This window comes from Theobroma cacao, chromosome 2 (genome assembly GCF_000208745.1).
Source record: "Theobroma cacao cultivar B97-61/B2 chromosome 2, Criollo_cocoa_genome_V2, whole genome shotgun sequence".
NCBI lineage: Eukaryota > Viridiplantae > Streptophyta > Magnoliopsida > Malvales > Malvaceae > Theobroma > Theobroma cacao.
Window position 1 is genome coordinate 10,931,005 of NC_030851.1, and position 13,502 is coordinate 10,944,506.

General features: G+C 35.4%; 2 protein-coding genes across 3 annotated transcripts; one reads left to right on the forward strand and one right to left on the reverse strand.

Moving 5' to 3' along the window:
• LOC18608715 (protein ACCELERATED CELL DEATH 6) lies at positions 8,663-11,170 on the forward strand. Its single transcript, XM_018114891.1, has 4 exons — positions 8,663-9,479; positions 9,703-10,244; positions 10,719-10,978; positions 11,092-11,170. The coding sequence occupies exons 1-4, from the start codon at positions 8,663-8,665 to the stop codon at positions 11,168-11,170; spliced, it is 1,698 nt and encodes a 565-aa protein (XP_017970380.1).
• Positions 11,038-13,401, reverse strand: LOC18608716. Of its 2 annotated transcripts, none has more exons than XM_018116548.1 (2): positions 12,642-13,401; positions 11,038-11,373 (listed from the first exon to the last, which is right to left on the reverse strand). In XM_018116548.1, the coding sequence occupies exons 1-2, from the start codon at positions 13,144-13,146 to the stop codon at positions 11,285-11,287; spliced, it is 594 nt and encodes a 197-aa protein (XP_017972037.1). In that variant the 5' UTR covers positions 13,147-13,401; the 3' UTR covers positions 11,038-11,284. The 2 variants fall into 2 exon arrangements, with proteins under 2 accessions (XP_017972037.1, XP_007043605.1); XM_007043543.2 differs by lacking the exon at positions 11,038-11,373 and adding an exon at positions 11,847-12,052 and having other exon boundaries at positions 12,642-13,400.

The following is a 13,502-nucleotide window of genomic DNA, read 5'->3' on the forward strand; positions in this document are numbered from 1 at the left end:
CAATCAAATTATATAGCAAAAGTGATAAAATGATTTTATATGGACAAAATACATCCATTGAGTTCACCAATGGTTGTAAGGTTATCAAAAGTGAAAAATACCATTTTTGACCTTGTGAGGACGATGAAGAACTTCTTGGTCCTAAAGTACCACATTTTAATGCCATTGGAGTACTAATGTATCTTATTCGCAACACATAACCTGATATATCATTTGCTATAAATATTAGTAAGATATAGTTTTTCTTAAACTCAAAAACATTGAAATAGAATTAAACATATACTTTGATTGTCACGACCCGGAACCTCCTTCAGGCCCATGACAATCGCCGCGACGTCCCGATTGACACTCATTATCCGGAATGCCAACCGGAACCCCGCAAGGCTTACATATCAGTTTCTTTCCTTTCCTGTGAGCAATCATTGTTATATATTGAGTTTTTAAAGAATATATACTATTTTAGATAAAAAACAATCAAAATAAAATTTTCTCCACACAGGGATATTTTGGTCATTTTTTTCTCAAAAATTTCGAAACTGGCTAAAACGTAATATACAAGTACAAAACACATAATTCATACTCAAAATGAGTTTAAAAGTCTAAAATATTCATTTAAAACGAAATTACGGTTATTTGAATATAATAAGAAAATAAAAGAAATATTAAGGAAAATATTCTATTTTCTTATAAAACAATATTTATAGAGTTATACGTGAATAATTTTTATAGCGTAAAAGCTAAATAAATTTATTCATACTGAAATACAGTAGGTCAAAATATTTAATTTAATTTACAATAACAAGAGGGCCCCCGAATAAACAAAAGTAAAGAGGATTGCGAACCTACGGTTGGAAAATGCAGATCCAATGGTAGTCATCGATGAGATCAGCTATCTACAGTCTATACTGAACCTGAAATGGGTGGAAAGGAGTTGGGTGAGATTTTGCAATCCTAATGAGTAAACATACATTATCATAAATATCTGAAGGCGAGTAAAATGGAGGCAAGTTTAAACAACAAATTTCAACCCATTTCATAATGTTTCCAATTTATTTCTTAAATCATAAAATATTTGTAATTTACCAAAACAGTTGTTAAGGCTTATGTCTTTTATTAAAACAAGGCTCAAGCTAAAACTAATCCTCGGAGATACCTTGGCCGAGGTATCTAACCGAGTCCGCCAAGGGTGTTAAAATATTCACACGTGAAACACATTTTTTTTTTAAAACCAATCGTTCCTTGGCGTTGGCCGAGTTACACATTCACGTGGGGGTTCGACGTGAAGTGAGCTCTAATACTACCCCGGGAGTTACCCTCCTCGCCTCTACAACCGGAGTAACTGTATAACTGGGTTTACCGTGCCCCTCTAATAGGCAGTCCACGAAAACCCGTCACTGCAGTGACTAACCCACCAATTTTAATAAAATTTCGACAGTATAACGTGACTTTTATTTATTTATCCAGCCTGCATAGTAAAATCAACTTACATAAATTTCCCAAATGCACTCACAAAATATAGCCACATATACTCATTTCTCATAAGCCATTCCTAGGAAAATATATATTTTTCAAGTCAATTTGCAGCCTCCAATTACTCAATTTCATAATCAATACAATATATTTTTATTTGTCACATTTATTCCTAAAACATCAAAAATCCCGTTTTAATCTCGTTTTCATTTCATAAAATACATAAAGGGCATTTAAAAATAAACTCTAGATAATTTACAATAATAATAAGTTTACTCACCGTTTGTACAAACTAAAAGCTTTCTAAGCGCCCCGATCACTACTCGTCGGGTACGACTTCTTTGCCTTTTCCGGAAGGCTCTCCTCCTAGACACATTACAAAAATTTACACAATTCATCACATTGATGCTAAATCACTATATAATTAACTTAAATCCTATACTAATGCATGGTATGAAATGCAATAGCCTAAAACGGCTTAAACGCGGTATTAACCTATTTTTGGCACTTTGCCCGATAAATTGCTAACGCGCTCCATTTTAGCTCTAAATCATCCCATTCTCTCTCCAACATTTCTAACCATTAAATATCAGCCAATAACCTTCTAAAAACAACAAAATCAGCTCACTCCCTTCCTTGGAAAATTCGGCCAAAAATGGGACATTAACTCGGTTAATTTTCTACTTTGTTTTTCTATCACGTTTAATCGTTTTTCATCATTTTCTCTTCATTTTCCTTAGAATAAAATCAATTCATCATCATTGTACAGCATTGAGCATCCAGCCAAGAGTGGGTATTGTGAAAATTTAATGATTTCTTGCCCAATTTAATTTCTAAACACATTTAACTAACTAAAACTATCAATTTAACTAAAAATCAAAACCTAAAAATTTCAATTTCTCTCCCCTAGAATTTCGTCCAGCCCTTGATATCACTTTTTGATCTCTCTCCTCAAGCATGCTAAATGGAAATAAAGGCATAGGAAAGGTAGAAATCAAGCTAAAATCGAAAAATCTTACCGTTAGACGCGTAAACGGTCGAAAACCGCGAATTTCCCTTTGAATTTTCTTGTTTCTCTTTGGTTTTTCTTTTTTTCTTCCTTTCCTCTCTATTTCCTCTCTTGTTCTCCCTTATGGCCGGCCAGCACTTAAAATTGGGTTTAAATGGGCTGACTTTTCATTAAAATAATATTATTTCATTAAAAAATGCCACGTGTCACTTTCCCATTGGCCCATTTTTAAAATTTCATCCATTTGTTTCCAAATTTTCACCATACACTTGTCTCATATATTCATAGCTTAGATAAAATTCTCAGACTCATCCAAAGTCTCGGTGGAGTAATTTTTGAAATTTACACTTTTGCCCCCGTAAAAGTCAAAAATTACATTTTTGCCCCAAAAATTGAAAAATTGCCCATAGACATATTTTTCATCCCTTATACTCATACCATTCTCCAATTTGTCAAATTTGATCTAAATTCTCTCAAAATCTCAAATTTTGTCCGTGGGTGGCAAAATTACGATTTTGCCCCTACACTTCAGAAATCACCAGAATTAAACTTTTTCACTTCCTATCATTAAATTATACTCCAAATAGTTAATCTTGGTAGAAAATTTTACTCCATGATCAAATTATTATCTTAGGTGGCAAAATGACGATTTTGCCCTTGAATATCAAAATTTCTAATTTTACCCCAAATGAACCCTCGAACTCCGAACAATAATTTTTAGTCATTCCTGAACTATAAAATATTAAATTTCATCCTACAATTCCTATTTGAACTAGTTCGAGGTTAAATCAACTCAAGTGTACCGTTAGGTACGATATCGGGTTTCGTCTTTTCTTAGGTGCTTTCCTAGCATAATAACATGCTACTCAGTGCATGTATGTCATGACATGTGTTTATAGGGTCGGGTTTTACATTGATATTTCCAAGGAAAGGGTCATATTAGTGGTTAGCAAATTCAAAATACGTTGTTTTAAATATCTTAAATAATGCAGTCATCAAGAGAGTAAAATATGCACTATATTCTTTTCTTTCATCAAGGTTTTTTTCACTGAATTTTTCTTGATAAAATTTTTAATGAGACAGTATTTCAAAAGTATATTCTTGAAAGAATTATAGTGTCTGTTTGGCCTGTTTTTTTCCAAGTTAGCTAACTCTTAAAAGAAAAAGTCAAACCCAATATAATTTTTGATAAGCTCTTAAAAAAAAGTAATTTTTTTAAAAAATAATTTAAAAAAAAGCTTAAAAAAAAGCACGAAGGAGGAGCTTTCTCTTCTCTTTTTTAAAAACACATCAATTTTTTAGGAAATAGCCTTTTCTCAATCAATCTCCCTTTCCTCTCCTTCTCTATGCAAACCACCATTTTCTAACGCAAATCGCGATCTCTTTCTCCTCTACTTCTCTCTACAAAGACTCTTAGAAAAAAAAAATAGAAGACCTAACAATAGAATAGTAAAATCTAGAATTTTTTTGTTCTTACAAAGATTAAGAGAAAAGAAAACCCAAAATTCAAAACTGCGTTCAAATACTATTTAAAGGTTTTCTCTATTCTTCACCAAAAAAGATTTTAATGTCAAATACACCATTTCTTCTTTTCTCTTTTTTTTTTTGGGAATTGAAGTATCATGGTCCTATTGTTTGCTAGATTAACAAAAATCTAATACTAGTACTACTATACAAGTTTGAGATTATTACTAAAATACAAGTTTGAGATTTGTTCCATTTCTTTATTGATTTCTTTGATTTTAACATCTGAAATCGTATATAATCTTGAAGCATACTTGTTCCACTATAGTTTATTAGGTGATTGAAGATGGCACAAATACCCTTTATAGTATTTTTAACCGAATTTAGAGCTTATATAGTTTATTTTGTTAAACAGCTTACCAAACAGCTTTTGTTTAATTTTAAAAGCAATGATTTTTCATAAAAGTTTTATAATAGCTTTTAAGCTAAAAAAAAAAAAAACTAAGCCAAACAAGCTCATATACTCTTTTTCTTTCATTCGAATTTTTTCCTTATATTCTTAATACAATGGATATTCAAAGAGAGCGTTATGAATATTTTTGTGAATATCTATTTATATTATGTATAACTAGATTTGGATGTAGATTAGATTGGGTTAAGATTAGAATTTAATCCACTTGTCTAATCCTTTAGTGTTATCTTTATCTTGTAAATTTTATTCAAAAAATGGGTTATGAGCCTATAAATAGACCCCTCACTTTAGTTGTAAGGACACATTTGAATGAGATTTTTTTACTTCTCTAAATACTTTTATTCCTATTTCTCTTATAGTTATTCTTTCAAGTTATATTTTATAATAAAAACTGTAGTACCCCGTATTTTGATACGGTAGCTAATAAAGTTTACAGATGCCAATTGAAATTGATTACTGAGTTAAAAAGGGTAATTTAGAAGAGAACTTGTAAAATCTCGATCTCCATAGGCATATAATTAGAAGTAGACGCGATATTATTGATCAGGGGTAATTTCGTTATTTCTCTTGGTGAGCCCCTAAAAGTAGTTTTCTAATGTTATTAAGGTCCAAGTAGGCCTAAGGAATAGTTTGGGATAAAATATTCCGCATGCTAGAAAATAATAATAAAATAATAATATTTTTATCGAAAAAGAATTTGAGGGATAAAAAGTGATTCGAAAGTCAATTGAGGCATAATAAGGTATTTTGGGTGCCAATGAGACGAGAAAAATTTTGGAATAAAATAATATTAAAATATTAATATTTTATTCAGTGTCAAAATTTTTCATGAATGAGGAGTTTATGGTCAATCTAAGTGGGGTACAAGAAGAATAAGAGAATTTTGGAGAAAAATGACGTTAATGGGGCCGCGTGTCTTTATTAAGTGAAGATAGCGTAGACAAATAAATATTTTAAATATTATGGGGACACCGTGTTGGAGTACAAACTTCATATATTTGTTTGTACATGTGTAGAAGAAGGTAATAGAAGGAAATTAGAGTTAAATAAGTGTTGGGAGGACTAAATTAAAACGGAAGGAAATAAAAAGGGTAAAATGGTCATTTTGCACCCCAAGTCAAAATTTTAAGTTTTCGTAAACCCAAGTAGTTTAGATCATTGTGGACCTTGTCTCAGTGTTAAAAGAATAAAAAGATTGCACAAAGGATTGGAGAAGAATAAGTTAACTTGCTAAAAGGCATTTTCGTAATTTATAAGGGAATTGGATAAGTTTAAGCTATAAATATCTTCTCCTTCTAGCAGCTTCTTCAATTTCCAGCAGCTTCTTCTTCTTCCTTCTTCCATCTCACGTTTGTTTCCCCCTCCATGGAAGCATGGTATGAAAACTTCATAACTTTCTCTCTCTAGCTCCAATTTTCATGCCTTTGTGCACCTTTTCATGGAACTCTCGTGCTCTTTCACTCTTTTACTTCAAAACCCTTGAAAAATCTCACTTTCATATTTTCTCTCACTAGCTAGGTGTTTAGAGAGAGAAAGCTCCCATAATAGCTTGGGAAATTTATTGGAAAGAATTTCAAAGTTACAAGCTACCAAGGTGAGTAATGAATTAGAATTTATTTTTGTGTTGGGAATGATTAGTAAGTGGACTTGTGAATGTTGTAGTTGAGGTTATCCACTCATTTTAGAGTGATTAGGGTAGTGAAATAGATAGCCATTTAAATGGCAATTGAAAGCTAGTTAAGAGAAAGCTTTAGACTTTATAAGTATGTGAATTGACAAATTGGTGATGCTAATGTGATGATAGGTTTCAACGAAGCCCCATCATCCTATTTGGACAATTAGGGAAGTTAGAGTCGACCAAAAGTTCAACAAATTACCGGTGATTGAACTGCATTTCAAAATCGTTTTGGAAATGTGACTGTTTTGTACAAAGTATTTGAATGATTTTATACAACTTTTCTTAAAAACGAGTGCCTTGGGAACAAGCCTTTGATAATTGACTTTATGTTGTGACATGTGGTTGTTATGTATTTGTGCACTACTACATTTATGTTGGTATATATATATAGATATATATGATGTGCATGATGGTTGATATTGTGTGATGATTATAACCGGGTGTGTGCACGATGTGGGGGGATGCACATGCCGGTGATGGCGTGGTGAGGGATGTGGATGATGATAATATCCCTGTGCACGATGTGGGGGGATGTACACGATGGCACTGACTATGCACGATGTGGGGAGATGCACACGATGACTCTGGCTATGTGCATGATGTGGGGGAATGCACATGAGCTGGGTGTGATGATGGTGATATTGGTGGTTATCTATGTATTCATGTATATCTATGTTTATGAAAGAAAAGCTTATGAATATGGCATATGATTGAAATGCATGTAAAACTTGACATGTTGAAGTTTGGGAAATTATATGTGTTTTATGTTGTTTTTGTCATTTCAGCAGGATGGCCTTTTGTTGAGGAAATGGAAAATTTTTGTTGGTGCCCTGTTTATCGCTGCAGCGAAAAACTCTCGGGTTTCGAGGGTTTCACTAGACATGGTTCTCGCTGTAGCGAGAAAGTTTGTGTTTTATGGCTTGAATCTCGCTGCAGCAAAAAACTTTTTGTTTCGCTTAGTATCTTAATCGATTACTGCGTTATTTTCCACTTCTTTGGTACCATAGTTGAGCATGGACCCTTTACATTAAGTGATTTAATCAATTAGGGTTTTCCTGAGGGGTTATGATAAGCACTAAGTTAAATTGAATTGTTTTAAAATAAGTGCATCATGATTTTCAAAATGTTCCTATTAATTGCTTGTTCCCTTCCTTGTTCACTCATTGAGTTTCGTACTCACATTTTTAAAATTCATATTTTCAAATTTGGAGGTAGTTGGGACCTAAATTGAGTCGCATACCTATGCTCGTCTTCTTGATAGGTACTATGGCATCTCGATAGCTGTATCTTCATCCATAGTCACTCCGCTGACGGTCTCAAGTCTATTACTTGTGAACATGTATATGTTGGATTGATGATGACAGTACTTTGATATAATATAAATATGAAAATTCAGTTGTTATAAAGTATTACTGGAACATTTACTTTTGAGAGTTACAACACTTCATTTTAAAGACGATGGATGGGAATGATAATCGGAATTACATAAAGAGGTTTGCTTGAGCGTAGTGGGCTATGCCCATTGGTCCATACGCCGGTCATGACTTGAGAATTTGGGCTGTGACAGAAACATTTTTATTCCTCAATAACTATATATATATATATATATATATATATATATATATATATATTATATAAAGACCTAGTATTTGTTTTTTTTTCTTAATTGAAATAATACAATATACATCTACTAAGACTTGACCAAATTTTTTGGAAGGATATTGAAAGTAAAAAATAACAAAGATTTCGTCATAGCTGACATAACTTTTACTCAAACAAATGGGGTTCCTATCCTTGGTGGCTTGGCGCAATTGCTTGAGTATGACCAAAAGACTAGGCAAGCAAGTGTAATAATTTATAAACCCGCCCTTTATAAGGTTTTGAATATGAATTTTTCATGGAAAATATGCCCTCCTTCCCCTCTAAAATGGGCTGCCAATTATTTTACAATTGATTTAAGTAGTTGTCAGAAAAGCGACCTTGATGAGGACAGATGCATATACTGATTCATTACTGTTGTTTTTTGGGTTGAATTCGTTTCATTAGATTACTGTCGATGCATACGCAACCCTTTAAGAATTTCGTACTGTTTACAGCATTTCTTCTTTCTTCCTTCCCACGTTAAGAGTCTTCTTTTTCATAATATAGCCAGCAGAGACCACAATGTTGACTGATTTTAATATCAGCTTTTATTACAAATATAGGCCTTTTTCAACAGAATTACTACCTCATCAGAGCTTTTGACCGGAATTTGGGGACAAGGAAAGGTTGTAGCTCTCAATTTCTTGGAAGATTTTTGGAAAGTGTTCGACACACTATAGTCGTATATACCCTTTGATTCCTTGATTTTCTTTGGGAAGATTCTACCTGGTGTGGTTTGAATCTACAATAAGATTTGATATTATAGGAGTAAAGAATGACCCTTCCTGATCATAGCTTAGCCTATATATAAATGTTACATACATGCTGCAGCCTGCAGCTGTAGTCCTGCTAATATTACTACATGTAATCAGACTGAGAGAATTTCAATTTGCAGCAGGGTGCAGTAATCTACTGCCGTCTTGTAGCTATGGTGAAACTGACAAGAGATTTTGTAAACCAAAGAAAGAAGCAGGAGAGAGAAAGAAAGAAGAAAGTGAAACAGGACGTGAGAGGAAAAGGAAAAATAGAGAAACACATAGAAAAACAGTTGTATGAGCTAAGCCTCGTTCCAATAACAATTACAAGAAATCCTGGTTTCCTGATTGATGGGGAGGAAAAGGAAAACTATGGAAGTTCTACTTCCATGGACCCTGATTTGTACACAGCTGCCATGGAAGGCAGAATCCTGGAACTGGTAGAAGCTGTGGAGAAAGGACCCGCTGATAGACAAAGTGATCGTGTTGTGCCAGCAAGCTGTATTCAAGTAAGCCCCCAAAAGAATACAATGCTTCACATAGCAACAAGTTATAGACATCATGAGATTGTTAATCTCATCTGCAAGGATTTGCCCTTCTTCATTCAGGAGAAAAACTCTAAGGGTGACACTGCTCTCCATATAGCAGCAAGGATTGGTGATCCGTTGCTAGTCCGCCTGATAGTTGATGCCATAAGAGGTTCTTCTAGCGAATCTATGTTAGGTGACAAAAATGAGGATGGAAACACTGCTTTGCATGAAGCCTTGCTAGCTCATCATGAAAAGATCGCTCGGATCCTGATTGACAAAAATAGGGAAATGTCGTATAGCGCCAACAAGGAAGGCAAATCTGTATTATATCTTGCTGCGGCCGCAGGTTATGCAGATATTGTTAGGCTTATAATGGAAAATCCATTAGGGAACTACAATGAACAACAAAGACTGCAAAATGAATCACCAGTACACGCTGCCATTCATGGGAGGAACATTGGTAATTTATTTCATGTACACTTTAGACTTTGTGTAGGGATAATTAACGTTTAATTTCTCTCTTTTTATGTTCTTATTTCATTTACTTGTTACAAGACATTCACCTTTTCTCTTTGACCATGCATTAGCAATTTCAGTGACAGTTGAAAAAAATCGTCTGCGTCAGACCATAGCTCCTTGAACATGTTAATTAGCCCTGCTAAGCTTTTCCTTTGGAATAGCAGATGTCCTCAAAATAATGTGGGAAAAGGACCAGTCTTCTTTTCATGTAAGATGTGAACAAGGAAGGAATCCGCTTCACTGTGCTGCATCCATAGGCTATCTTGAAGGGGTCAAAATCCTGCTTCAGATGTTCCGTGGTGCTGCATACCAAAGGGATCGGAATGGTTTCTTCCCTATTCACATAGCTTCTGATGAAGGCTATATCGGGATAGTCCAAGAGTTTCTATGGCACTGTCCGGATTCAAGGGAGCTTCTTAACAGGCAAGGTCAAAGTATACTTCACCTTGCTGCAAAGAGAGGAAGAATTCATTTGGTGAATTACATACTCAAAGTGCCCACACTACAGAATCTTATAAATGAGAGAGATGAGAATGGAAACACGCCTTTACTTTTAGCTACTATTTACCTGCATCCCAAGGTTGTAAGCGTTCTTACATGGGACCGGAGAGTTAATCTACTGCTGATGAACGAGGACGGATTGACAGCGCTGGATATTGCACAAGAATACAACACAGACACACAAATGATGGCTTCATGTCCAAAGGTATGTGACTACGGGAAGTAGATTAATATATTTCTATCGGAGCCGTTGGTCCGCCACAAGCAGTGGAAAGTTCGTGCTTGTGTACATGCCCAATTTTGAATTTAGTGCTTATTAGAGTTTTATAATTTCCCAAGTAATTGTCTATAACCACTAGCATCAGTTAACTGTTCACATATAAATTATCTTTACAGCAATTTTGTGATTGAAAACAAAGAAAGGAAGTTATGGTGCGCAAATGAGCGTCCATTATTTCCAATGCAATGTCAAAATGGTCAGAGTGAGAACACTTCCAATTAACACGGTAGATGCTTTTTCTAGCTATTGATTTATTAGCTTGGATCCGGATCCTAGGAAGGTAACCTGGCAAAGTTGAACCCGTTAACAAAAAGAGCTGATGATTTGATGTGGTTCCCGTATTTTGAAAGGTAACCTATTATGTTGGTGCATATGTAATCTTGTTTTTGTATTGTGCAGCGATTGACATGGCTCGCCTTAAGACTAACCTGTGCAGAACGCTCCCAGCCAACAGCCTCAAGAAACAGAAGACAAAGTTCAGTTGAAGGAGAGTGTTCGAAATTTGAAAGTTACAAGGAGAACGTCAATGTAATATTATTAGTCTCAACACTGGTTGCAACAGTGACATTTTCAGCTGGTTTCACAATCCCTGGTGGTGACAACAACTCTAGTCCTGACGAAGGTTCTGCAATCATGCTAAGGGAAAGGATGTTCCAACTGTTTGTCATCTGCAACACAATGGCTATGTATAGCTCCATCATCATTGATGTTACACTCATTTGGGCACAGTTAATTGATCTCGGTTTGGTGTTCTTTGCTCTTAAACTGGCAGTACCTCTCCTAGGAGTTGCACTTACAATGATGTCCATAGCATTCATGGCAGGTTTATACTTGGTGGTGAGCAAGCTTAGTTGGCTTGCCTCAGTTGTCCTCTCCTTGTGGTTGATTTTTCTTGTCATGCTCGCAGCAATCTTTATTCCACTATGTTGCTCAGCTAGCTGCTACATTCTGCGTTACATTTCTTACTATCCCTTCCGCTTGATGTTGTACACGCTTGGAAGCCATGAGGAGGATGACTCAAAGGAATAGCTTTCAGCCATCTTTAATAACATTACTGTTGACGAGTGGAAATAAACATCTTATACAGTTATGTTTAATGAACATTAAACATTTGCTGGCATACATTGTAATACAAGCCTCATATACTCCGGGGTGAAAGTATTGTACCTTGTACATATATATTTGAACACTTAGGTGTGTTTGCATGAGCAAAACTCTTAAAACACTATGTTAAAAATAAGCTTTAATCTATTGAAGGGATTGGATTTTTCTTTGATTTCAAGCAGGAACTGATACTTGCAGGAAAAAGACAACAGAGTATATAGGAAGGACTGAGCTTCTATGAGGTCAACTTGAACAGTAGAAAAATGGCTCACAACCCAACTAGGGATTTGACCAAAAATGAGAGAGAGAGACCTAGATAAGTAATGAAAATAAGAAACAATAAAGGGAAACCAATAAGTTAGTCTCCTTTCCTCTCCCCACCGCCCCCNTAGGTCTTTTTCCTCTCTTCCCCCCCCACCCCTTTTTTTTTTTTTTTGTGTGTAGCTGCTATTTATTCATTAGCAAACCAATACGGCAATGGAACCCTTTGTTTGTTCTACGAATGGCTTAGCTGTTTGTCATACACATACAGATTCTTTAAGATGGTTTGGTCCAAGCACGTGACAAATGCTGCAGTTCAAGGGGGACCAACCTTCCCTGTTCCCTCTAATTTCCACGGCGTGAGATAGCTTTTTGTAAAGCATGGAACACAATCATACCAAAAATACAGTTAATTTCATTAATGTTAAAAAAAAGTGAAGAAAGTAAATAAAATAATGAAAGAGACTAGGAGTTTATTCATATGATTTTTGCAAAGATAATCAAGTAATTAACCCATCAATTCAAGAATCAATGCATGCTTTAGGATTTGAACTGAAAACATTTGCATTCCATAGCCCAGTACTGCAGAAAGAAACTGAAAAATGAATGACTGCCATGTATACACTGGAGAAGTTTTAGGCTGCAAAGAAATAAGTAAATTTAAGAGTAAAAAACAACAGTTCGTCATTCATTTCTTTTTATACATAGAACAAACAAAAGCAGGGATAACTATTAAATAGCCCTTTAACAAAGAGCTTGCCTCGTTTTTGAACTCCTAATTTAAGTCAAATTAACAAAAATCAAACAATGTCTTAGATGGAAGATGAGGATAACTTTCCTAAATTCCATCAACCAGGAAAACTTCCAAAATCCGATTTCTTCCAAGTATCCACAAAGTGAAATCTCTCCAGCTAAATAAGGTCTCAGTAACTTAAACAATTCAACTTAATCACTCACCAGAATTCTTCCTGACAAGTGCAAAGTACCCCAAAACGGCACAAACAGCAGCTACAAGATTCCCTTCCTTCAACAAAATCTTGAACACAATCCCAGCGATCTCTCTTGTAATCTTCCTGCCTTCAAGCACCAAGGTCCTCTTTGGTTTCCCAAAGAAAGCAAGCAGAACCACAACAGTGATCCAGGTCACCAAAGTGGCCGGCACAGCCACAGCCAGAGCTGCAACCATAGAAAGCAGCCCAAAAACCGCACCAAGAAGAACAGAGGCATAGAGGGCAGGCCACCCAGAAGAAGCAGAAGATGGTTGGGCTTGACGTTTGTACCAAGAAAGTATTGATTTAAGGGAATTCCACGAAGAAGCTAAAAGGATTGCATAAACTAGCACAAAGAGAAACACCCATGTTCTCCTTTTGCTCATAACTTTCAGAAATAACTTGTATGATGATGGCGGAGGAGGTGTTGTTGATGTAGGAGAAGTGGGTAGTGCTTCGTGTTCTCCCTCCATGTTTTTTCCTTCTATTTGAAGTGGCTTGGTTCTCTCACCTTCTCTCTCCGCGCTTGGATTTCCTGTGCTTGTTTTGGTTTTCAGTTAGTTTTTGGGCCTCTAGGATGGATTCTCGGTGAGTTTTGGGTACCTCTCTATGTCCGAGAGGCTGAGATGAGATGATGAAAAAGTAGATACTATTAGACTCAGCAAAAGAAGTTAATGGGAAGTACCAAGCGCAATTGGAAGCAAGGGAAAACAACTTGAGCACCTTGGCAGCATCTGATTGGGTAGTGTATTCACGCGCCTGGGAGATGCTGTTATTAAGTAGGATGCTTTAAGTAAACCTCTGTCTTTGTCGAGAACGACAGTGGGGT

Coding starts and splice junctions, on each gene's coding strand:
- LOC18608715 (XM_018114891.1), top strand. CDS start 8,663: ATGGTGAAACTGACAAGAGATTTTGTAAACCAAAGAAAGAAGCAGGAG. Junction 10,245..10,718: donor TGATGGCTTCATGTCCAAAG/GTATGTGACTAC, acceptor TGTATTGTGCAG/CGATTGACATGGCTCGCCTT. Junction 10,979..11,091: donor AGGGAAAGGATGTTCCAACT/GTTTGTCATCTG, acceptor TTAAACTGGCAG/TACCTCTCCTAGGAGTTGCA.
- LOC18608716 (XM_018116548.1), bottom strand. CDS start 13,146: ATGGAGGGAGAACACGAAGCACTACCCACTTCTCCTACATCAACAACA. Junction 11,374..12,641: donor ACTTGTCAGGAAGAATTCTG/GTGAGTGATTAA, acceptor ACTCGTCAACAG/TAATGTTATTAAAGATGGCT.